The sequence below is a fragment of the Eucyclogobius newberryi genome, unplaced genomic scaffold (genome assembly GCF_026437365.1).
Source record: "Eucyclogobius newberryi isolate DKJ021-1_F unplaced genomic scaffold, fEucNew1.0.hap1 SCAF_6, whole genome shotgun sequence".
Taxonomy (NCBI): domain Eukaryota; kingdom Metazoa; phylum Chordata; class Actinopteri; order Gobiiformes; family Gobiidae; genus Eucyclogobius; species Eucyclogobius newberryi.
The window spans coordinates 13,184,301-13,210,417 of record NW_027316278.1 but is presented as its reverse complement, the minus strand read 5'-3'; the positions used below and the strand labels follow the sequence as shown (position 1 = coordinate 13,210,417).

Below are 26,117 nucleotides of genomic sequence, written 5' to 3'. Positions count from 1 at the left end.
TTTGATTTATGGACCTGGTAAAGCGTTGTGTTGTCCCCCAGTGGATTCCAACTCTCTCCCAACCCAAAACATACAGAATAATCCAACATTCTTGCTGAAAATGTTCCTTCAAAGTGGCATTGAAGGCTGAGTCAGAAGTAGTGAACCTTTTTTGCTAGTTTACTGTACTGATTTATAAGAAAATCCTTAGTCTATTTACACTAAAGCATGTTTTAGTTTGTTATTAGATGCTTGCCGTGTCAAAAACAAATGCTATGGCTCAGTGAGTTAGGCATGCCGCGGCCTATTAGTAAAATGATCCGGCTCAGTTCAAAGATTGTATTGAAATCCAGCTCTGTTTGCTGGCACAGCTGCAGCAATAACTCGTGTGTAATGAAAGATTTCTTGAAAGTCCAACTGCAATATGACGAGCCAGGTCTATCATTGCAAACAGACAGTGGATGTTGAGGAATGCCGGAGTTCAGCCATTCGCCTCCATTTGGGATTTCTCCTTTCTCTGTTTTGAGTTTATTTTCGTCCCGTCAACCTTTTTTCCGCCCTGTACGTCCAGATGTCTCTCAAACATGTCCTTATAGTTAGCCCTCCTCTGCCGTTATTAGATTAACATTCCTGCTCAGTCCTGGTCACAGTCGTGGATATGTGAATGCACATTCTTTCACGTTTGTGCTGGCTCTCTCCCTTATATCAAGTGCAGTGAGCGGAGACGGACAAAGAGGTGCTGAAGGGAGCAGGGCTGTGCGTGTGTGTGTGTGTGTGTGTGTATGTGAGGGGTGTAAAAATGTGCACAGTCTGGGGTGCCTTCGCTTCAATGGGTCTAACTTTTGTTTTGTGTGAGCCCCCCCACTTTTCTCTCTCCTTCTCTCTCTCTCTCTGCCTGCCTGTCTGTCTGTCTTTCTCTATGCCAACAAAAGGGGAGGGGTGGTGGGCTGACAGGCAGTCGCAGCTGGAGTGCAGAGGGAATTGGTCCCACCCCAAAGATGCCAGCGATGGGGCGAGAGACTTAAAGAGAGGGGGAGAGAGAGTGAGACAGAGAGCGAGACAGAGAGAGAGAGAGCTACTGCACTTCAAGCTCCTGCTGCCTGTCTGGGAACCACTCTCCTCCTCCCCGCTGCCTCTGGCTGTTTTGTTCTCGTCATCTAACTTTGTGTGCTTGTTTACTTGTGTGGGAAGTGCAGAAAGTTCAACACGCTATAGTGCTCCCCTCTTTGACTTGTGTGGATGCAGACAACTTTGGCAGTGTTTGCAGCGCTTATCTTCTTTGTGTGCATCCATCCCAACATCTTTGCCTCATGAAAAAGCAAGCTCATGCCTTCTGCCCGCGTCAAGAGAACGTGACCGCGTTAGAATGAATCCGTATGTGCAAAATGTTTCACAGTAAAAGCTCTGTATAAGCGTTATCCAGAAAGTAGAATATATAATATTCCACTCAAAATAATTGAAAAACCACAAGCAAATCAATTATTTAGGGGAGTCGGGGAGTCCCTTCTTACTACTGCTACTGCTACTGCTGGAATCACACTGTAGTCTATTCAGTTATTAAAAGTGCTATTTATGTTTTTGTTTGTCATTTATTGATTCATTCAACATCATTTTAAACAATTTTTTTCCCCATCAGAACATAACCGTATTTTCCAGACTATAAGTCGCACCTTTTTTCATAGTTTTGGCCATTGTGCGACTTATACTTATATTTATATACTTATACTTATACTCCGGAGCGACTTTTATGTTATATTATTTGTTATTTTCACACACAACCACATTTCATACTTTCATACTGCAACTTATCTATGTTTTTTTCTTCTCTATTATGCATTTTTTGGCTGGTGCGCCTTATACTCCGGTGCGACTTATAGTCCGGAAAATACGGTATCTAGTCTACTGATGGAGCAACTACCTCATTTTTCCTTCCATCTATAATCTTAGCTGAACGCATTATTCCGTGTAGGTTTTCTCATTGGTCTCTTCTTTCGGTCGCGCGTTTACTTTGAAAGCTCCACTTCCTGTTTGGCGCGCGTCGGTCCGCTCGCCTTGACGCATGTGCGCGGAGGATGCCTGTGTCTGTGTCTGAGCCGCCGCATCTGCGCTTTACACACGGGCAAACTCAGCGTGAAAACACAAGAGAAGCGCGTGGAGTCCAGCGGAGGAGAGGAGGGAAACAGGAACTTTTACCCCCCCAACAGACGTGGAACTAGTTTTCACTCACTCGTTTTCCCCGCGAGGAGGTTCAATATATCTTTTTTTGTTGTCCGGGAGCCGGGGGGGACTTTCTTTGGACCATGCCAGCTGAAGTCAAACAGGTTAGTGTTGTGTCCCGTTATCCTCGTATCATCCCTCATCGTCTCTCGCTTTCTCTTTCTTATTTTATCTATTTATCAACGATGTCTTGTGAGATCACGCGTGTTATTTTTGACCCGGTAACAGATTTGTGACGGTCTTTTCTTCAAGATGCTGCGACGCGCGTGTTTTTTTCCCGTGTGCCCGCTCGGACGCGCGCGCGCAGGACCCCCTTTCATGCTTTAAATAGTAGCGTATGGGACATGTGTGTAGTGGGGGTCTGCGTGGTTTGCCGTTGCCTTTTGCCTTTGCAGTAAAGCCCCGCGTGACTTACGAGCCCCCCGGACACATTGAGCGGCTCAGATGTGTCAGCGCGTCTATAGGATGATCTCGATGCCATCTCGGTGCCATCTCGGGACTGGCATCGGGGGAGTGGGGTTGAAAGTTCCCCCCCCTCAGTCCCCCGTCCCCGATCAGCGCCCGTAGAGGCTCTGAAAGGGGGGATCGCACCGGGAGGATTTATAACGGGGGATGTTGTTGTGCCAAATGTGGGGTAGACGTGCCATTAAACGCTTTTGTCTTTCACCCGCGTAGATACCGCTGGAATGCGCTTTTGTTTGTGCCCCGTGTGTGTGTGTGTGTGTGTGTGTGTGTGTGTGTGTGAGTCTCTGTGTGTGTGTGTGTGTGTGTGTGTGAGTCTCTGTGTGTGTGTGTGTGTGTGTGTGTGAGTCTCTGTGTGTGTGTGTGTGTGTGAGTCTCTGTGTGTGTGTGTGTGTGTTTGTGTGTGAGTCTCTGTTTGTGTGTGTGTGTCAGTGTGTGTGTCAGTGTGTGTGTGTGTGAGTCTCTCTGTGTGTGTGTGTCAGTGTGTGTGTCTGTGTGTGTGTGTGTGTCAGAGTGTGTGTGTGTGTGTGAGTCTCTGTGTGTGTGTGTGTGTCTGTATGTGTGTCTGTATGTATGCGTCTGTGTGTCAGTGTGTGTGTCTGTGTGTGTGTGTCAGTGTTGTGTGTGTGTGAGTGTGTTATGTGTGTGTGTGTGTGTGTGTATGTATGTGTCAGTGTTATGTGTGTGTGTCAGTGTTATGTGTGTTATGTGTGTGTCAGTGTTATGTGTGTTATGTGTGTGTCAGTGTTATGTGTGTTATGTGTGTGTCAGTGTTATGTGTGTGTCAGTGTTATATGTGTGTGTCAGTGTTATATGTGTGTGTCAGTGTTATGTGTGTGTCAGTGTTATGTGTGTTATGTGTGTGTCAGTGTTATGTGTGTTATGTGTGTGTCAGTGTTATGTGTGTTATGTGTGTGTCAGTGTTATGTGTGTGTCAGTGTTATATGTGTGTGTCAGTGTTATATGTGTGTGTCAGTGTTATGTGTGTGTCAGTGTTATGTGTGTTATGTGTGTGTCAGTGTTATGTGTGTTATGTGTGTGTCAGTGTTATGTGTGTGTCAGTGTTATGTGTGTGTCAGTGTTATATGTGTGTGTCAGTGTTATGTGTGTGTCAGTGATATGTGTGTGTCACTGTTATATGTGTGTGTCAGCGTTATATGTGTGTGTCAGTGTTATGTGTTGTGTGTCTCACGTAACGGGCCATGGTGCACATACATTATCTTCCGCCTTTTTTTGGGATGCGCCTTTTTGTTGTGTTGTTGAAGCGCATCCACCGCCGCCGCCGCCGCCGCGCTCCACTCCTTTCCCCCGTCTCGGTTTTGGCAGAGCAGTCAAATGCGTAAAAATACCAAGGAGTCAGACTTTAGAATGGAAAGGAAAGAGAGAGAGCCAGAGAAGCTGTGAATAAGCTCTCGCCGAGGCTCGATAGGACTGGAGTCACCGCATATCCCCGCGTCTGGCAGAGAGGCGCATTCTGTCAGCTCGTCACATCGCGCTGATAATAATACATTAGCAGTTGCCCTTGTGGACCGGTGCCACGAGATAACTGGAAGAGCCCTGTCCATAAAGAGAGGCTTTAATCTGTCTCGCAATTAAACGTGATATCTCAACTCCCGAGTGAGAGCTGACGGACACAGCGCAGGAGTCGTTCTCCGTATTTGATTAAATGGATCGGTTGAAATGCACGTCAACAACCTGAACATTATGCTCGCTCTTTGAAATGGCCCTTGGAGGTGCGGGATGGCCAGTGCTCGCCCGTGACCCCCGCGGCACAGGGATGGTTGGCATACTTAAGAGCAGCAGAACAAGTGTGACCTTTTCAACTCTGCTGGACATTCCTCTTAAGGATGCACCTGCCAAGGCCCAGTGATGGGAGTCCAAGGACTTTAGTTTGACTTCAGGCATTAAAGGTGTACAATGTAGCTTTCCCGGTCTGCCACCCGCTTGTCTCCACGGAGATGTTATTGCTTTGCCTGGAATGTTTCAGAGTGTGACATTGAACTTAGTGCTCTGTGGTGTTATCAGGCATCCATTGTTTGTGTAATATTTGATTTATTTAACATTGTATTTTACGCAGAGTTATAATACACACAACTTATGATACAGTGTCACCTCAATATTTATTCAAGTTGTTTGTTCTGTTCAAAGTAGAAAAGGGTTAAAAGGTAGTCGACTGGACACTGCTTTTGAAACGTAAATGCTTCGGATGCCATCAATTCAAAGTTTTAAAAGAAGACACATGTTTATGATTCAATATCTCATGAGCTGCGTGTCATTTCCTTTCTGTTTTCACCACAATAAACCTCTTAACTCCTAAAAAAAAGAACTGCTCCATGTCCTAAGCCATCAGGCCAAATTACGTAATGACTTATTGTGTAGCATTCCGGGCACAACAGTAACAGTAAAAGTAATATTAGACTTATATTCTTCTTTGTGCTTTATATTATATTGTGGAAGGGGAATCACACTTGAACCACAATATATTTTTCTATCCGTTTTGCTGTTCCTTTACTTTACACAATCGCCTTCTATTTTCAAGCTGCATTTGTCCCAATCGTACGCAAAAATTTCAGCCGACAGTTCAACTTTTTTGATTGTGAAGATGCTGATTCGCCCTGACCTCATCTCATTTCTGCAGAAGAGCTTACAGTAAATGACTTCTGGCCGACTAAAGATTACTGCACAGCCCTCAATTAGTGGGGAAGCTTGCACTAGACCATGTCCGAGCTAAAAATCAAACTCCCTTTATTTCCGGACCCTATACAGTACATCTCGCTGCTAAATCCTATACCATGTTTGCTGACGCTTTCACATCTCCTCCCTGCTAAAAACATAGAAAAGATGGGTTGTCGTGAAGGAGCGGGAAGAAAACATGATGAATAATCCAGTAGCCATCTCGCCAAGGTCTGTCAGAAAAAACTGACTCGCTCTTTGTTCGCCGCTAGACGAACCGACGCATCTGAATAACAAAATCATTCATCAGTAATTCAGCCAAAGCGCAAAGGAGGTCCTGACTCGAGACTCCTGACAGCCAGCGGAGCCTCGACTTTACTGAGCGTTCCCCGCTTTTCCCAGACGCCTTTGATATCTTACAAAAATTAGGCGCCCGTCAAGCTTTCTCTCCTCTTTTTATTTTTAGCGCGAATGCATGAAGGTCTTGACATATCTTCAACCGCTCTCTGCCATCTTCTTCTCACCCGGGGGCTTGTCTTTTGTGACGGCAGACGATGTCGCGGCGATCAATATTTGAAGACGTATAGAGCAAGACGAGCGGGGGTATTGTGTACAGACGGGGGGGGGGGTAGGTCGTAGTTGAATAAATGGCAGTGACCGGAAACATACGCGGTCAATAGGAGGCTTGGAGTGTCCCAGCAAGGGTGCAGCTAGCAGCGGGGGGAGGTCTAACTCGGAAGGGCGGGGGGCTCTCGATGGGGTGTTTCGAAGGGTCCGATCGTATGGCGATGCTGACACCAGATGGTCTGAGTCCTCCTTTTGGCCGTGCCTTCCATAACGGCTCAGGACCAAGCGGCAGATCGGCATGTCACTCTACACGCCGCTGTACACGCACGTCCCGCCGAGAGCCGCCCCGCAGCTTCAATCACAGAGGGGCCGTTTTTGGTCCGGGGCAACCCGAGCCGGCTTTTCACGCGGTCAGCGACAACCTCATATCTATGTTTGAAAGTCAACTGCGGCATTGCAATGTCATGTCACCCTCATTTTGTGATTTATTTGTAAGTTTGTCTCTTTGCACGTTGCACACAGTTCACTATGATATTTGCGAAAAAATAGCTTGGTCTGTAAAATGTGAAAAGTTCCCGATAGCTTTGTTGCGGTAGACAAGAAAAAAGAAAGAGATAAAGATAAGAATAACTAATAAACAACTGTCTGTTAAAAGCACAATGTTTTCTTTCTGAATGGAATAATTGTGGTTGAATAACAGATATAGATGTAATATTATAATGAAAATCGTCACAATGGTTTTATTATTGATGGTTTATTGATCAAACATTCACTTCCATTGTCTAAACGAACACCATCACCAAGTACTTATTAGGATTATGAAATCTTAACTTTGTGAATGATAAAGTCAATGTGACATAAGCAGTCAGATTAAAAAGCTTAATACATTTAAGTTTCCTTTTCGTGGATAATTGATTGAGTCGAAATTACTTAATCCAGCGTTTAAGAATCTCACAATTATTATAGTAAGACTAGTAAGAAATAAGCCAAAAAACATCGCTTTGTTTTAGTATTAGTTAAATTTATTTGCAATTTGCAGTTAAAAAACACTTTGGAAAGACAAGTGCAAAAAAGCCCAAAAGTGCACAACAAGACATCAAAAACAACCGCCCAAACAAACAATGGAGTTACAAAACACTCAAAGCACTATTATGACACATTTTGACACTGTGAAAGTAAGCAAGCTAAAAAGATCACATTAATATGATCTTGAAAAATAATCCTACAACAAAGTAAAATGCTGGAGTCTAATAGTTAAAGTATTAAACCTCACCACTTCAGTTCAGTTTCATTTAGTTTCAGTCATATCATATTTCATCACAGACATTTTGTGTGACCAAAAGTGTTTGTGTGCCATGACATAATCAACAACAAGGAACATGACACAGAGAGCAAGCAAATACAAGACATCCAAAAGACAAGACAAAAACAGACAAAAACACTAAAAATGACGGCATTTCTTGTCCAGCGTAAAAAATACATTAATTTATTCACCATATTGCTAGAACTAGAGAACTAGAGAAAAGTCCCGCCACAAAAATAACATATGAAGTAGGTTAATTTGTGCACCAACAAGTCAACAACGCACTCTTTCCCCGAGTGGTTTGAAAACGGCTTTGTACTCGACGTATAACTCGTGGAAGATCAGCAGCCCTTTTGCCCAATCACACAACCAGAAGAAGGACCACAGCTAATGGCGGTGAACTTCCTGAATAAAGTGAATTGGAGGAGCTAAACCCCTCCTCTCTCCCCCGGATCTGTCCGAACACATTTGGATCATCATCACCGCGGCCCACGTCAGTGCACCGTTGTTCCCGAGGTTGTGTTCTGAAGCCCCCCCCCCCATCGCACGTCATCGCCGATTGAATTAGGAGAGGCAGAGTGGCGGTAAAGGACAGCGCTGGAGGAAGAACAGGTGACGGAGAGACGGATGCTTCTGGAACGCTGTGTTAAGAGGACAATCGCCCTCCTCATCTCAGCCAATAAACTCAAAAGTAAATAGTCGCTATGCGTTTTGGGGTTTCTAATACGTGATTCTATATATTTTTATAGTAGGAGGTCTTATTTTGAAATAGTTAATATTCATAGTACATTGTTGTTTGTAAATGTCCATATACAAGTGCACAGTGTATGTGGATTGGCTCTTACAACTTCATATAATCAAATACACACATATACTCGCATGTATGTACTCTCATGTACTCACTGTGTATGTATGTACTGTATATCATGTATGTGCATCACCTCTGGACACATTATTTTATCTTCAAAACCTTTCTAATTTTGAACAATATGTTAATTTATACAACCTTTTTAACCCCATTCATCATTGCACTAATTAAATGGAATCAGCTATTAGTAAAATATAATTAGAGTTTGGATGTACAAACTCGACAGCAACATTTTTTTATTAAAGAATGCAAATCCAGCAGGTGGATTATTAGTCGTAGAATGTTGAAAGAAGGGATCAATAGACGTGCATATTCAGGTCATAATTTAATCGTAAGAACTGAACATTAATAATCGTGACAATTTTAGAAGCAAAACTAAGTGTTTTCAGTTCAATCTATTGTCCAAAAATAGACGTAAAATCAGATATTTTTTTCAATCTGGCTATTTTATTCGTAGTAAACCTTTTGTGCTAGATAGTGGGCAGGTTATAAACACTTTTCCTCTTTTTACTATTTATTTTTTACACATTAAACAACAAAAGCAAACATAAACAAACTATTTTGTGCTATCACGAGGGCTTATCTTATCTTATTTTGTCTGTCAGAAAGTTCAATGTTCTTAAGCCGGTCACAAGCTTGAGGAATAGTAACAAATGGAAGAAAATTTTACATATCTCTGTCAATAATCATGAATAATCGTTAAATCGTAATGTCTTTTCTCACAGTTATCGTAACACTAACATTTGACATTGCGACATCCCTATTTGAGTGTAGCATCGATTATTGCTGGAAGGTGTTGCTTAATGCTGCACTTGTATACATTCAAACAGCTCATGAAATAAAGTATACGTTTAGCTGCCGCTTTCTTTGTATTTTACGTTTTTATATTTGGACATAAAGCGTGTAGACTCCACTGAGCGGCGGCTGAATGAGGTCGTCAGTTGGATCCCCGGTCTATTTGCTGAGTGTTTGTCTGCGGGCCGTAGTGACAGGTCCGGTCCTGTTTAGACGAGTGTGTGGTTCAAGGGTTTGTCCAATAAACCGCTTCCTATACCTGCGCCTCTGGGGAACGGCTATAAGAGCAATTTGCTTTGGATGGCTGAGATAAGCCGGTACTAACCTCGGAGAGAGCAGAAAAGACTTGTGGGACGTGCTGGCCGGATCAACAGGGGAATAATGGTGGAGTTTATGGTCACTTAGAGTCTCGGCTGTAGAACCACTTCATATATATCGTAATCTGATATATACTGCACTGCTATTAGGCCGGTCATGATAACAAATGCTGATGTGCGATTGGGGATGTGAAGATTATTTGGCTAATCGATCATTGTGATTACCGTATTTTCTGGACTATAAGTCGCACCGGAGTGTAAGTTGCACCAGCCAAAAATGCATAATAGAGAAGAAAAAAACATATATAAGTTGCACTGGAGTATGAAACGCGGTTGCAAGTGTGAAAATAACAAATAATATCACATATAAGTCGCTCCAGAGTATAAGTATGTAAAAAAAGCGACATACTAAACTATGAAAAAAGCCACTTATAGTCCGGAAAATACGGTATTTAGGTCACAATATAATCTTAAAGACTAAAAAATTATAATTGTGAGATTTTTTAGAAAAAAAGTTATGTTTTTTTTCAATGTATTGAAAAGTGACAATTAAGGTCTTTTTCAGTTCAGTTAAAATAAATGTGACAATTTTAGAAGCAAAATTAAGTCCTTTCTGCTCAGTCTTTCCTCAAAAAAGTAAACCTAGCTGTAAAGTACTTTTTATAGCTGTTTGCATCAAATTAATAATTCAGAAAGTTTGATTTCATGATGCAGGTCACATATTACGGAGCGGTTACGAAAACAAGAAGGAAAGAAAATGTAGGATTTTATTGTTGTTTTAGTCGTGATTTCAATAATCGGGAATAATCGTTAAATTGCTATGTTTGTTCTCTTAGTAATCGTTACACAAACATTTTAAATTGTGACATCTCTATGTGCGATCTACTGTTACAGAGAATATTGAGACTACTTTTTGCCACCAACACAAACTTTAAAGCAGGAAAATCCCAGTAAACCGTCTTCCAAATGAACAATATTGTAAAAACCATGAGCTGTAATCAATAAAGAGCAGAATGAAACTCGACTTACTTAATTACATATCAGTTACGAGTCGAATATGTATTATTTAACCCTCTACAGCTGAAATTTTAACATATAGATAAAAAAAAAAAAAAAAAGGTTTCCTGATAGTGCAAAGAAAAGATTATGAATATTCAGCCCCAAAATGTATTGTACCATCTTACCATATCACCACTACTGTCACTACTACTACTGCTGCTACTTTATGCTTAACTGTTGATTTATTATATTAAACTTGATAAACAGATGTTGTCAGAAAGTTTACAGTGTGAAGGATGGCCAGTAAACCGAGTGAACATCTTTTACACAACACAAGCACATTTCAGTGGGCAAAGAAAAGCAGCCTAACGTTCCTAATGGACAAACTGCCTCCCCGGCTGCAAATGTAAGCAGTGTTTTCCTGGCACGTATAATTGTGTTTGAACGTGTCACTGCCGTAATTGGTATTCCTGCGGACCACTGTAACTATTAAAGTTGCAGATGCGACATTTTTGCATAACCTCGAACAAAATAAACAGGACAGAGTTTTTTTAAACAGTGATTAATGACCCACGGGGCAGTAAAAGTGCTTCTTGCAACGTTATTTTTCCTTTCAATGTTTCCTCTGCTCTAACTGGCTTGTGGCTATTTGTGCAATATTGACAAAATGGATTTTTATTATTGGAGTAAAGACTTGAAACGCTCTTTTTCTATGTTGGATAAACTTTAATGTCCACAAGGGAAATTATAGAGTAGCTCACACGTATCTAAAAATATAAAGCGGTAGCAACATTAAAGAAAATAGCAAAAAATGCATCAATTAACGAGCGAAGAATAGCACAAGATCTGTGAAATAATGCACAAAAATAGCATAATAAGAGTCAAATAAGGAGTCAATTAGCAGAAGATGAGTAAATAAGTTGTAAAGATATCAAAAGATGAGAAAAATAAGGAGGAGAAAAGCAAAAGATGGATAAAATATTGAGTAAAAATGTCAAAAGTAGAATAATTGAGGTGCAAAAAAGGAAAAGATGGGTCAAATGAGCTGAAAATATAGCAAAATATGGGTCAAATATTCAGATACCCACAGGATTAGCACAGTCAGCAAAATGTACAGTAGCTTTTGGTCATGTTTTAAGGACAAACTATAAAAGAAAGTCATTTTCTGTGAAAGTGAAAGTTGGAGAATCAAGCCGTCTTCACACAGGATGTCACAGGTGATTACGCCGAAAGAAAAGGAATTGAGGAAACTAATTTCTTTGTCGGATCCTCCTCCTCTTTGGTTGTTCCCAGAGCATGTGACAGTTATGCCGACATTACAAAGGCCGCACCTCTTCTGTCCCGCAGCTGGTCCACTCCGGGCCCCTTCGAGCAGAAATCCAAGTACAAATGCCTCTCTGCTCCTCTCATTCTCTCACATACCCTCCAGTACGTGCACATTGTACCATAGGCTGTTCCTCCTGGCGCTGGTGGGGGCAGGGCCAAGCGCTTTTACCCGTTTGGTCCAAAACTTTCTTTTAAGGGATTAGCCCATTTCCTGTGTGTGGGTCAGTGATGGGAAGCAGTGTGTGGATGCAGAGATGATCACTCCTCCATCATTGTACCATCTGTCTGCTGTGGTCTTTTGGGATTAATGACTCCTAGTGACAGCTCTTTAGGATCCCTGCGGCTCGCCCCCGTCTCATTACAGTGCCATGGTGCAACGCAGGGTTTAGACCAGCCTTCTTCAGCTCACGTGTCACTTCTCCATCGATGGTTTTTGGATGTATTGATTCATTGTCACTCTCGCTAACTATTATCGTAGCAGTCGATCTGTCAGCACTAGACATTTCTATTGTTCATTGTAGATGTTTTTGATACGCTTAGGCTTATATAAGGCTTTTTATTTTTTTCGGCTCCAGACAGATTTGTTTTTGTTTTTTTTTGGTCCGATATGGCTCTTTGAACATTTAAGGTTGTCTATATAGTCCAAATAACAATTTTGATTATCAAAATAGTGTCATGGAATCAGACATACACCGATGCTATTCCGTAACACATCGAGAACACAATTCAACTTAGAATATGAAACGACACAGAAATATCAGACATTTGTATGGCAAGCTTGGGAGAAAACGCGGGGACTGATCACGCAAGCTGGTTGTACGCAGCCTGCGTGACCCTCCTGCGTCTCACACAGTTTTTTCCCATGCTGGTTGGTTTTATTAGATATTCTGGAATAGGCGGGTCACATTTCTCATTGGTCAGCCTCACATCAAGGCACTTGGTATTTTTCCGTAGAGATCAAGCCTTGGGTAAACATTACCCAAACTCCTCTGGGCTGTCACCCCCCTTCGGGTAAATATCCTTTGGCCCATCTTTACAACCCCGTCACAAATGCAGTTTGTCACACACCCGTTCTTCTCTTAGACTAATGATGCAGATAAAATATCACTATTATGCAGATAAAATACATCACAGAAATATAATCATATATTCACATTTTATCACAAATAGTCAGCTAGTCACGACTCTTAAATAAATTGTTGTAGCCCTAATGGATTGGATTGATTTTTTTTAAATAACTTGTGCCGTGCGCAATCTCTATTAGGCCACACAAAATCAGCAAACTAGCAAGATAAAAAATCAAAGTGGTTAGTACGGCACGAGTTTCCTTTGGGTGCTCACTTCAGCACCGAAACTGTTTATCTCCCAACTAGGTACTCTTGAGTCCTAATCAAGACCGCTGCCAGTTTTCCCATTTTGGGCTTGAAGGATGAGTTCTAATACAAAGGGCACATTTCCATACGACTTTAGCGCCGATACAACTTCTGAAAAAAAGGAAATCACTTGCTCTTTCAGTGCCCTTTCACCAGCTCAGATCTGGTTTGGCTGCAGCGACAGTACATTGGCACCTGCTAAAGGCCACACCGCAGGCTCGGGCTTGTAAACCTTGCAGCCCAGCGCTCAGTGCTAAGTACATCACCTCCTCGGATGGTTGGCACCTGTCAGCTCATCTCTTACACCCGCTTGGCTCTGATCGACACTGCAGCGCGCTCCACTTCACAGCCTATTACACATTCCCAACACATTAAATATAGGGGTGTGATGGGGCGAGACGGTATTTTCGGGGAGCCCCAATAGCAGCCAGCGACAGCCCATGCATGCGGGAGAGGTTCATTACACACTTCAATGGGGCTATAGAGGAATGTGCTAGGAGGCGCATCTCCCCATTGTTCCCCGGTGGGACCTTACGGGAATGAGCTGAAAACATAAGATGACAACAATGATGTGCCTTCATATGTAATAGCATGTGGCAGGCAGCTAAAAATGTGCATGCCGCTTTTGTCAGAACTATTCAAACTATTGTGTGTGGAACAAGGAGCCAAAACACATTTATCTCTCCCATTTCTGAACTTGTGCGGTTGCTCTGGCTGAACTCTTGCCTCTGGTTAGCATAATGTTTGTGCGTCTGCATGTTTGGTTCCCCAGCTACAGTGCAGGCTGAGTACCCTCTCTCGCTCTCTCCGTCTCTCTCGGGTTGTTTTAGCCTGAAGGCCAGTGAGTGTGCAGCGGTTTGGACTTTCTTTTCTCTCACTCCACTATTTGCTGGATTGGAGCCATCAGCTGTAACTGCTGCTATTGTGTGTTAGTACCAGCAGAGTTCGAACCGCATTCTAATGAAGTGCAAAGCCTCGTCAGGCCATTTTACCCACCACTGGGTCAGCAACGGCCGGTCCGCGCTTTCAACTGCAAGCTTTGGGGCTGCTCTGCGCCTCAGCAGTAAATGGCCCAGTACGGCGTTGCTGTTGACATTAAAAGTAGCAGCTCTGGTGATAATGTTTTTTCCTCTTTTTCTGACTGTTCACACTTCCATTGCAAATAAGGTTTTAACTATGGCATAATATAGTTTAAGTTTTTTCTTTTTCCTGTGCCACTTAAATTTTTTTTCAAGAGCATAGTGTATTAGTTTTGCTCTTGTGCTTGTTTGTTTGTTTGTTTGTTTGTTATAATACTGTGTGTTTTCTTCAGCATTTGTTGGTAGTGTAAACTTTTAAATGTGTGTAAATGTGGTGCTCTAAAGCTGCACAGTCCTCAATGTTAAGGTGATACAGAAGGACATGTCGAGTTCTCGAATTCTTTCCATCATAAACTAGTACAGTTAAGAGAGTCCTAATCCAATAAACCTGCTCTTGTGCTGGTAGTGCTCTTCTTGAGTGTGCTTGATGGGAAGGAGGCTGAACCTGTCCCACAGAGGATGGCCCAGCTGCAGACTTTGTTGTTTGGCCCACAAGGGTAAAAAGAGAAGTGATTTTGGGGTCACAGAGCAGCTACATTCCAGTCTCAAATATGTGGATTTGAGTACTCCATCTGTCAGTCTGGAGCTCCGTCTGTATGCACAGTGTAGAGCCAATTTGTAGTTAGTTATTGCAATATCAATTTATACCAACATACTTTTGTGGTATTCAGATAATGACAGATAATGACAGGCAATCCAACAGAAATCTGCTAAAACGTCTCTCAAGTCAAGGTTTAAGTATCAGACAAATGTGAACGGACTGTAAATTATACCCAAACGTAGGGCTGGGCAATTTATCGAAAGATCGAGATCAAGTCATGTGAAATCGTCAATTATTTGGGAGGGTTTTTGAATGGAGAGGTCCACAGTCACTCCTCTGACAGTAAAAATGTGTGGCTTTGAGCAGAGGTCCGTTTATGCTCATGAAATCATTACTAAAAGCCATTTATTTTAAGTGAAAGTTGTTTTCTCAATATCACCCAGCCCTAACCATACCAGAAACATTGCTTTATTCCCTTGTTTGAAAGATTATATACATAGAGACTGTCACATGTGCTATCCAAAGTTTCTCAAAAACAAAAAAATCAAAAGCAATATTTTGGTCGAATATTTATTCTGACTTTCTACATTGGCCCAGCCCTATCCATGACCCACGTCCACGGCTCGGCTTTGTCACGTCGTGCGCTTTAAAACACCGGTGCTTATTAAGATTTCTCATGTTAGGAGCGTCCCCCAGAGCATGGTATCAATGGCCTCCTTGTGCAGCACTAGGCATCACTTCTCCAAGGCAGCAGTCACAGGAGACCAGGCTAAGTGCTGCCACTGCCTGGACCGTCATGTTCTCACTCCGTTCATGTTCTGACTTTAGCGAGGCTTTTCTGTGGTCTTAAATTGCTAATGGTGAAGAAAAAAAGTCTGCTTCAGGCTTTGACTAGCTCCTATAATTACCTCTAAAAGTGAAAGTGCAGGCTATTATCTTTGAGCTTTGTAACAAAGGGAAGGTTGGAAATAGGACACTTAATTATGGATAATGTGACTAAAATATGTAATTACTTATTTATTAAGAGGGTTAATTAGGTCTCTGTGATGAAGTCATCCTATGCGCTTGGCGGTGGATCACTGTTCACCAGCTTACGCTTCTTTCTGTTTCATTAGGAGTCACCAGAGGAAATCAGATTATCATATCATTGTATAACGGAAAGTCCCTCTCCTCCCAAACGGCATATAGTAGTGTACGAGGTGTGTCTGGATCTATTGATTGGGAAACAAATAAAGACAGTGTTGCTACATTGTGCACTTACAGATTTGCTGCTTATAAACACAAGCTTATCCTGCTTATTTTGTTGGTGACATATTGCCTGCACTTGTAGCGTCTTAAATAATTCTTTCTGTAATCTCTCTCAGTGTGGCTGCAGGAGCTGAGTGTGCTGCTGTCCAAATGTGTGGGACAGGCTTCAGACGAGAGCATTGTTTCCCCCGCCACAGAGTGTGGAAATCACTGCGGGCACGTGCACACAGGCCTCTGAAATGACAGACTTCCATCCTCTGTGCAATCTGAGACGCACAGGCAGCACGACTGGCATCAAGTCCTCTCTGTGGGCCTCCCCACTCTTGTCTGCACCGAGGAATAAACAAGTGCTCTGTCTTCTCTGTCCAGAATGACCAGGAAAGATAATTAACTCCTCCTGTACTTGGGCCGCCCTCACAGAAGCCTTACAATGCTTTGAATACAGTTTCAGCCTTTTGGCTTGTGCCGACTTCTGCAGTCAACATTATCAAAGGTTGTGTGAAAGTCAGGATTGGCTGTGCTGCATTTGGCCAGTGCTGGGACAGGCTTCAGAGGTTCAGGGGCATAATGTCTGCATGGAGCAGGTGCAGAACAAGTCTTTTACAATGGCTTTTCTCCAGGGAGGAGCTGCACTCGTGAAGATAGAGCTAAGTAGGTTTTCTCTGATGTGTTTACTGCAAATGCCACACTTTCGGTGCACATTGTGAAATGTTAAAGTGCTTATACGAGTCTTTGATTTGCTTTGCAGTATATATACATTTTGCACTTGTAACTTTGCCAGCAGCAGCAGCACCGCAGCATTGTGCTGTGAAGTTCTGAAGTGGGTCAGGCTCACTATAGTGCTGAAGCTTCCTTTTGCTCTCAGAGGTGCATGAAGAGAACGCTATAGCTGGAGAAATCTACCACAGACTTCAGCGCAACTGTGACTGGACACTCTGCTGTCCCCTGTGAGAATAAAGAACAAAGCGAGGCCTATGCCAGAGAATAACTATCTCCCAAGATTTATGCTGGAACTATATCTCTGCTATTTTAATAACTTTAGTTTTTAATATAGCATACCCTTGGGTTTGGTTGATATTAGATAGTGGACTCACAATTTGCGCCTCGATGCTGAGTTCCAAATGCATTGGTAAAATAGGCAGCGGTTTTACGTAAAAGCCTGGTATTTTACTGTCTAAATGGATAAGTGGGTTGTTAGAGAAATAACTTGGTTTATTAACATCACATATTTGTGTTTCTCTCACATTAGCAGTGCATGTCCCTACTCCCAAATGTCAGTGTGAGATTGACAGATTGGTTAAGGGTTGGGCTGCATATGGAAGCAATTGTGAAAATGCTGCGGCGTCATAACAAATAGCCTTGTCTTTCTTGTAATGTGGAGATCTGTCTTTGCACTAGTTCCATCTCTTGGCTGGGGTTCGAGTTTGGCTGCTGTGAAGCATGAGCTGTTGGCAGTTAGGGGATATTTCATTGGTCCCTGGCAGACAGCACTGCTTTAATTGTTGCATGGCTCTGGAACATGCAGGCTAATGGGTCCGTCGTAAACTCAAGAAACCTGCAACAAAAACATCTAGCATTTGAGAAGGATACATACAGTACATGCCCAAGAACCATCTAACCAACCAAATAATGGTTCTGTTTAATGCAGCTACATGCTCTATACACAGAAACACGGCGTTTATCATTATCATTTTTGGCTCAGTTGCAGCGCCAAAACCACCCCCTCCTCTTGCTCTTCGTTCTTTGGTTGACCTCCTTTCGCAGTTGCTCTCGCGCCTCTTCACTTTTCAGTTTCCTTTGCTCCTCGGTGGTTTCTTCCTTCTCCTTCTGCAGCTTCTTCCTCAGACCCCTGTTTACTTGCGGACCCTCAAGGCGTTTTTTCCCCCCTCCAGGACGCGTTGTTTAAATTTGTTCTGCGTCCATTACCTCACTCAGAAACGTCCATGCTATATATCAAGCCAACTATTAATCTGAAAATCTTTATTGTATTTGAATGTTTTTTACTTGCTTGTTGAAATGAGTGGGATCAAATGAAGCTAAACACATATCACAGTAGTAAATGTCTTCAAAATGTACAGTAGTAACAGCCGCAGTAGTTTCAATTGTAGGAAATAAGTAGTTGTAGTAACAAGATTGTGTTTCTAAATAGATCACTCTGTATCAACTCAACCTGCCTTTTACTTTTACTTATACTTAAATATCATTAAGTAGCGTTTAGATGGCCTTGGCAGCAAATACATGCAGTAATCATGATGAAAGATGACAGGCCGAACCTTCCTTTTCCAGTCCATTGCACACATTTTTATTCATTCTAATTCCAGCAGGGAGTTGTTGAAGGGAGGTGTTTTGAACGTACTCCAGGAATGCCTCAGTGGGGGGTATAATTGTTAAAAGGCGATGCAAATACCCCATTTAATATCCCTGCACTCATTGGCTCATAGCTTCTTATCCTCTCTGACACCTAAAGCAGGTAAAGTCTTCTCTATAAGCTGGCCAATGTGCAGATTTTCCCGTAACACTCCAGAGATTTGCATAATGGAAGCCGGGTTTATTGTTGTCTGAACTGAGAATGCCATTGCCTTTTCATCCAGGCTGACTCACGGTGTTTCCCACCAGTCCGTGTAAAGAAACTGGAGCAGCCCTGCTCTGATACCTCGAATGAGTCATGATTTTCACCCAGATCTTATTCCAACTGTGAACAGGAACTATTGGCAGATTAAAACAGCAGTGGCAGAGTGGTTAGCCCTCCTGCCTCTGCAAATGACAGGAATTTGAGTGAACTTGCGTCGTTCTCTTAGTTCTTTTTGTCTGCTTGACCTGTGCTGTAGACTAGGAACCATTTGCAATAAAAAACAAACCTCTAACTAGGCAAACTGTGTGCACCTCATTACCACACGGGGCTCAGACTATCTCTGAATTGCTTTCAAATCTTCAAAATATGTCGGTGATTTGATTTGATTTTTGTTCTCCTGCGGAAATGTTTGCATGGTTTGAATACTGAACTTGTACAACTCCTTTTCTTTGTCACGGCCACTGCTAAAAGACTGCTTATTCATTCTTGTTAATATACAATTTGTTTATCTTTATCTTTTTTTTTTTTCAATGTCTATATACAAAGAACACATAACAGCAAACAAAATAAAAACAGTGGGGACCCTAAAAGCAAATACCCACAAGCTCATTCACAGCTTCCTCCTCCCAGCATCCTCTCACACGCTGCATTCTCATTTTCTCCTTCCACATATTCAGTGTAGGAGTCCGCTTTCCACAGCTACAAGACGAGTCGAGCACATGTTACCAGTCTAGTACTTATCACAATACATATGGCACTTGTCTCTTGTTTTCCAGCAAACCCGGCGTGCTGGTTACCATGTGGGAAGGTCCCTGCTATTTCCCCAGATTGCATTTAAGACCTGTTTGTTCGATAGGAGAAATATAAGACTCAAGACATATACATGGCCTTGGTGGGTCACAGAACATTGCCCCATTGAAAAAAAACCTAATATTTAATCCAGAAGCCATTGTTTTCTGTAGTTGCGTGTAACTGTTGAGAGACAAATGTGCTACTTGGAAACGGACCACCACATGACTGCAGAACTTCAGGCCTCACTGAATATCAAATCTGGAATGAATACTTCTCACACTTGTGTTTTAAATATTACATGGTTGAGCTTCTTGGCTTGTTGCATGAGAAAGAAGTACGGCAGCATGCTATCCTTAAGTTACGCATAATTGCATTACCCAGCCATGAAGACTCACTAGCCAATCAGGGGAAGCCCATTTTAGCTTTACTTTGAGTTGTTTTGTGTTTACTCCAGTAAGAAAGAATAAAGCCATCATATTTTTTTCTACAAAAGCAGTTTTTATGGTGCTAAATTGAAATAGTGATGTCATAATACGACATTTCAAACTTCGATACTAAGGAATAAACTTGATACCGATTTTGATACCTCATTGATCATTGTTCTAATGGATCAAGGATTTAGATCATGTTTTTTTTTTCTTTTGGATTCTAAAACTGTCCAGGAAAGCTCAAATTTTGTCATATTAATGTGATTTTTTTCAGTATTGATACATTCAAATGATTATCTAGTTTTGGTACAAGTTTTGGGATTGTTTAGGCTGATTCTACAATACTTTTGATAACTCTAAACTGAAATAAGCTTGCGTCAGGGAGAGTGTCAGGGAGAGCATCTGGCTTACAATCGGTCCAATATGCAAACGACTACAAAGTTGAACATCATTTTTCTTTTGCCCTATTATTGCATGAGAAGAAGTTACTGCAGAACTCATCACTCATGCTTTCCCATATGCTCACATTTGCTATACTCTAACTGTGCATTTCCTCGCCTTCATAAAAGATAAATGTGCTACAGCCTGTTCTATGTTTCATACATTCCACAGGTTTACTTTTGAGAGCTTTTCAGATATCAGCCCTCTTCACTCATTGGTCCCCACATCATTGGCCTGAAAAAGTTGTTTTCATCATTTTGAGATATTGCCGCACTCTTTCCTGGGGCCACTGGGCTAATGGGCTTTGGCCTGTCAGTGGTTTCCCCCTCGTCGGGCGGTTTGCTGAGGCCCCACTGGAGCAGGACTACAATAGGCTTTATATGAAGTATGCACCATGACAAGGGCATTCCCACAGCAGCAGCAGCTTGAGTTTAGTGATTAGATAGAAATCTGCTCCAACTTAAGAAAAACAAAAGGGCATCAGCTTCCAGGCTCCATTTTACTTAAACAACAGATCTGTTCTGTTCTTCAGAAAGAGTAGAGCCACTTACAACTACAACTTACTGTTTACTAAAGTTGAAGTAAAAGAAAGTAAATTATGTGGTGTGAATATGTATGAAGTACCTTCTGGCTCCTCTGTTACTACTGCCACGTTTTTAAAGGTTATCTACCACCTGCTTGTCTTCAGGGAGATTTTGTGTGGCATCAAACTCATCGATCTTGCATGTACTCAATTACTGGTGTTTTATTGCTAAAAATAAAATGAAAAAAGCTGAGACTATTATTATTTTACAAGTGCCATTATACACCTTGCCAGCAGTAAAAAGTATTAACTTCTAATGAACTTGAATACGACACACAATGAAATAATGCTGCAATCAGTCAGGAGTAAATGTCAGTGGTGTAACAATTGCTTAATTCCTCATCTGCTCTTGCACATTTGTCGGTCTGCCTGCGAGCGTCACAACCTTCCTTGTACAGGCATAAACCGGCGCTGTACCGGGGCTCCGTTTAATTGGGGTGAGATCAGGGGTGTCTCCGGTCTGAAACTCTTCATGGTTGTCAGCGCAGAGAGTCAGGTGTCGAGCCGGCGCTGCAAGGCTGGCCATAAAACAGACGTTTGGGCATTGGGCTGAGAAATAAATCTGTGCTTTGTCATGTGCAGTGGCAAACGGTTCAAAGTGAAGGACAGCAAATCAATATATCAACAAGAGAGTCTGATTTGTGCCACAGATGCCCGAGAACACAAGAAGAAATGATGGACTATGATCAATATCCCAAACAGAGCACGTTGCTGTGGACTGAAGTAGAAATCAGACAACACAGGTTTTTGTTTGAAGTGAATATAATGAATAGAGTCTCCTATTTGAGCCACCTCTAGTAAGAGTCCAAAACAAGAAGAAGTACAAACTATAGAGGTCCAAGAAGTATTAGAATGAAAATGTATTTGGAGAATCTACATGAAGTGTTTGTCTGGATATAACATCTGATTTATAATTGGAAGCTAATGTAATTGTACGAACAAACCACTTAATAATCAGTCATTTTCAAAGGGCAGACTGGAAAAATTAGAAATTCAAAATCTAATCAATTTATAGACTTACTTGACCAAACTCTTTAATCAAGTAAGCGTACTGCAAATTAATACTCAAGTCGATGTCAAAGTACAGATCTCCACATTAATTAATTACCGGTAATAGTTTTGTTAATATTGACCCGTTGTTTGAAATAGTTTGACCCAAATAACAACTAAAATGTCCTCAGCAGAGCACATTTTGAACAGTTTTCCTTCACGTTTATGCCTGGGAAATTTGTCTTGGTATTTTCCCATGCTTGTTGACACAGCACACGTGACACTGCATGTGGATCATCTGAAAGGCTGCAGTGTGTGGCAGACCACCTTTGTGTATGAAGTCTGCATTCCCGCATAAGGGAAACGACACCGGGACAATGCGGAGGCCAACGAAGCGCAGGATGTTATGTATTTCAGTTTGCATTGTTGGTTCCCCTCCAGCTCAACTCCGTTCCAATACTCCGTGCTTTTGTGTAGCCTCCGCAATCCAGTCTGAAAAGCTGAGTCGGACCTTTTGTACAACTTGCATATGTTTTTTTTCCACCCCCCAAAATTTGTTTTCAATTGTTCACCCTTCTATTGTTTTGCCAGAGGTTGTTGTTTCAGTTTTTCCTCCAAAAGCATTATTGGAAAGCCCTGTCACTATAGAGTAATTTTATGGCCGCTGCACAAAGGCGTCGATTCAGAGGCTTGCGCTGCTTTGGAAGACGCGTGCTGCACAGACAACACAGAGGCATTTAGCACGAGCTCGTGAACAGACGGCACATTTCTTTACGCAGATATAATCATAAAATGTAATGTGTTGTTTTTTATTGTGATCAGACTGCATCCTCGGGCCTGTCAAGCGTTAAGTTTGTACAAGGGGCAGTGGTGTTGGCGGCGTTTGAGGTTGTCTGAGGAAAGGAAGATAGCATAATGTGGAAACTAATCTAAATTTGAGCTTGAATACAGGTACTAGCTGTATTTGTTTTTGGTTTGTTTTGCTCTGCTCTCACATCCAAACAGCCCCCACAGTGGAGCGTTTTAAGTCTCGTCCTAAGAGATCCACTTTTATTCTCTGGCTTTTTAACACTGTGTAAGTTCTGTGGTCCTCTGTTTCTTTTTATTCATTTATTTCATTCTATTTGACACATTTTTTGCTGTGTATTGTTGCGTTTTATTGCATTGTGCCATATGAATGAATAAAGTGGATTTGAATTCATACAAGTATTGAGAATGGGGCCAGATTTACGCAGTTCGACAATAGCAAGATTGTCAATGTCTTATATTTGGAACGTTTATTCGGTCTTCTTTTTTTACATCAGCTTGTGTTTTTCCTCTAATAAGACAGATGATGCGTGTGACGTCTCTGCATCTTCTCTCTGCTGCTAAATCTCAGGTGATTTCTACAGCGGGGCTTGAGTTCTCTTTTAATCTTCTCAACTTGGTGGAAATCTTTGAGACGTTGTTTTTGGGAAACTGTATTCTTTTTAATATGTCACTGCACTGTTCATCATCCGTCTCATTAGAAGAAAAGCACAAGCTGATATTGTCGAGGTCTGTGTAGGTTCTCCATTCGAAATCAGTACTTTACATCCTTCATATTAATTGAGTCCACAGGATTATCTTCATTTCTTTTAATAGAACATAATTTACAACTAAGCTTTCCATACAGACTATAGTTACTAACTTCAGCACTCAAATAAAAAGTTATATTTCAGTGCAGTACGTTTTTGAGATGATGCATATTTTTCTCTTATCCATTTAGTTGCATCCTGTACAACCGGACCCATCACTAAAACGCAGTTATTTTGGGCCCATTATACAGTGTAGAACTCATTTCTCAGTCGAAGGAGCTGTTGAATGAGCTTATACCTCCTTCCAAGCCTTTCTCTGACAAAGCCTCTTCACTGTAGGTCTGGCCACAGTCATCGCACACCCTTCACTCTATTTTGGGCCAAAGCTTTCCCCTCAGTGTACCCCAGTCTCTCTGCACATACAGAGCGGGCCGTGCCAGCTGGTGCAGAGGTGTAGCAGTGCTGAGGCAACATTCTGGAGGGAAAAGAACTCCCAAAACCTCATTAAAGGCCGCTTCTATAGAGGACGTTGGATGCACTTGTCTGATGCGTACCGATGAGTCAACGCAAAATTGCTCTACTTTTGGGTTTGAAACCGATACAATTTAGTCACCAAGGTCACCACGAGCCAAGCCGTGTCCTCGTTGTGTTAGTCCCAAGCCTGCAATCCCAAAAGTGGTTCCGAAAAGGAAAGACGCTCGGAGCAGATGTTCAGAATGTACCGTGAATGATTGAATACTGTAATATACCGCCACAAATACTACGGTTACATCTACTGCTACTACCTCTTGACCGAACTTTACACCACAACTCAGGAGTATATGTTAAAACGACTATATTTATGCAGAAAAGTACTTGGAAACAGTACAATAATATATAAAAAGGTCGATTGAACACTTAATTTTCTCCCAAATCTTTAGCTATGTCACTACATGCCTGATTTTTTTGTCGACTAACCGACTAAACAGCCTAACGACAACAGTATATACCATGAGAAATGTTAATTATGATTGATGCTCTCCAGGCTTTCAATAACCACTGCTGTCATTACTGTAGTAGTGCTGCCGCCGACTGCCTTTTCAAGTAAATCAACTCTGAATGCATTTAATTTGTTTTGGTGTAACCTTATTTGTAACACGCATGTCTCTCACTCAGCTCGACAAGATAACACCGGTTTTATTGCAGTATTTAACGCATTGTACGGCGTGTTGTTTTGGGTTCTTAACTGCGGGTGTGAAATAGCAACCGCATTGTCCCTGTAGTGAATAATCGCACGGTGAATGTGTAACCGTACCAGTTTGGCCCCTTTCTGTGAGATTCAAGCCTCTCTGGGCGGGACAGAATTCCTTCGTGGCCAGGGAAGTATACTTTTCCTCTTTCCTCCGTTCACACACACGTATATTGTACCCGTGCAGCTGCTTCTCTACTGTTCACGCACTCGTCATTATAACAAGATAAACAAGTGGCCAAGGTTAAGGCCAGTGGGAGTGCGCGGTAACAGGAAATTTACTTCATATGAGAGGTTTTTTTACACTCATATCGAGAACCTTCAGCTTATAGAATGACAGAGTGATCTTTTCAGGAAATAAGATGTCTAACAAGCAACATTTATCACATTAACAAATAAACAGAGAACCCTTAAGCTGCATCATCTTATTTTCAAACTGCAAATGGAGGACTTTGGTATTTGAATCTATGTAAGGTCTTTAATCCCTGCAGCTATTGCTCTTATTAACAGCTCTTGAGGTTTTGTGTTTTGCCCCTTATTTATATTCATCTACTGTTTCTTTGCTTGTGTGGTGTTGTTTTATGTGTACGTTTTTAAGCTGCACCAGAATTGCTCCTCAGGGATCAAATGAATACATCTATCAATCTTAATTGTAGTTGTAGCTCTGACAAACCCTTTGGCATCACTTGTGTTCAAATGCATGGATTTTTGGCCAGTGCACAGTTTTAGTTTTGAAAATGCTGCTTACATAACAAAATGTATTAATTTGCTTGTAAAATATAAGTTATAAGTTGTAAAATAAGTATTTCCCTCATCAATGAGTAATTTCAGTCATAAAAGACACAAGCTATGCAAGTCCAAGAAAGGATGAATAAAATATACTGTAGGGTTCTGTCGAAATGGAAATCCCTCTACATGAGTAAAGATAATATAATAAGATAAGATAAAAATAAGATAACAATGACACAGAAAATGACTCATTTTAAAGTACTGTTTTTGTATCTCTTAGTCTTCAACCTTGGAAAGCACTGGTATTCGGGACAATTATGGGAGGAAGAGGAGTTTAAACTGATTTGGAGAGGTAATCGTCCGGACATCCTCAGACTCAGACTGTCGGACACAAACACAGGACTCTCTGTGTTGTCGTGATCACTAACGTACTGAGAGAGACACCAAGGCTGCAACTGCTTCTGCTGCTAATGTGTTCAGGTCCGCCTCCAGCCCCACACAACTGTGCAATGATGACTGTTGTTCTTTTTAATTACATTTAAATTAACCACATTCCCCTGGGTTAAGGAGCTGTGGTGTGTTTTGCCCCTGGGACCTTAAGTATGACTTAAGGAGGGGCTCTCAGAATTCAAGAACACTATAAGTAAGTGCATTTGAATGATTGGCAGTGTCGAGACTGGTTAAAGTGATGCTTTGGCACTGCACATTTTAGACGTTTTATCTGTTGGAAAACCTTTGTATATGCATAATCTAAAGCACAGTATCCAGCTGACGCCCGTCGCCCGTAGCAAGCCGGCGGAAGGTATGGCGTTGTCGGCAGCGTGTGTTTGATCTGGAGAGCGTCATCAGCCCTCAAAGGAAGCAGTTCTGTCTCACAGGACAAGATACAGAATGTGTAATCGGCAGCAGACTTCTTTGTCAAAGGAGCTCATGATGGTGGAAAATGGATTCACTGGGAGGTGCAATTTTGTCCCCCTTTTAAAAAGTTTCCTGATGGATTATGTACCGGTATTTTCAGCACTAATTCAAGTCGAATCTCAACTAGTCTTAA

General features: G+C 41.9%; 1 protein-coding gene across 11 annotated transcripts in view; it reads left to right on the top strand.

Annotated features, from left to right (window-relative positions):
- arvcfb (ARVCF delta catenin family member b) overlaps nt 1-26,117 on the top strand; it is a 243,346-nt gene that overhangs the window by 104,653 nt on the left and 112,576 nt on the right. For 3 of the 11 annotated variants that reach the window (XM_072433078.1, XM_072433077.1, XM_072433074.1), the window contains exon 1: nt 2,066-2,300. The exons of the other annotated variants lie outside the window; for them this stretch is intronic. In XM_072433078.1, the coding sequence (XP_072289179.1) occupies nt 2,280-2,300 (21 nt within the window). In that variant the 5' untranslated portion in view covers nt 2,066-2,279. Of the gene's footprint in view, nt 1-2,065; nt 2,301-26,117 lie in introns of those variants that run through there. 11 annotated transcript variants of the gene reach the window in all.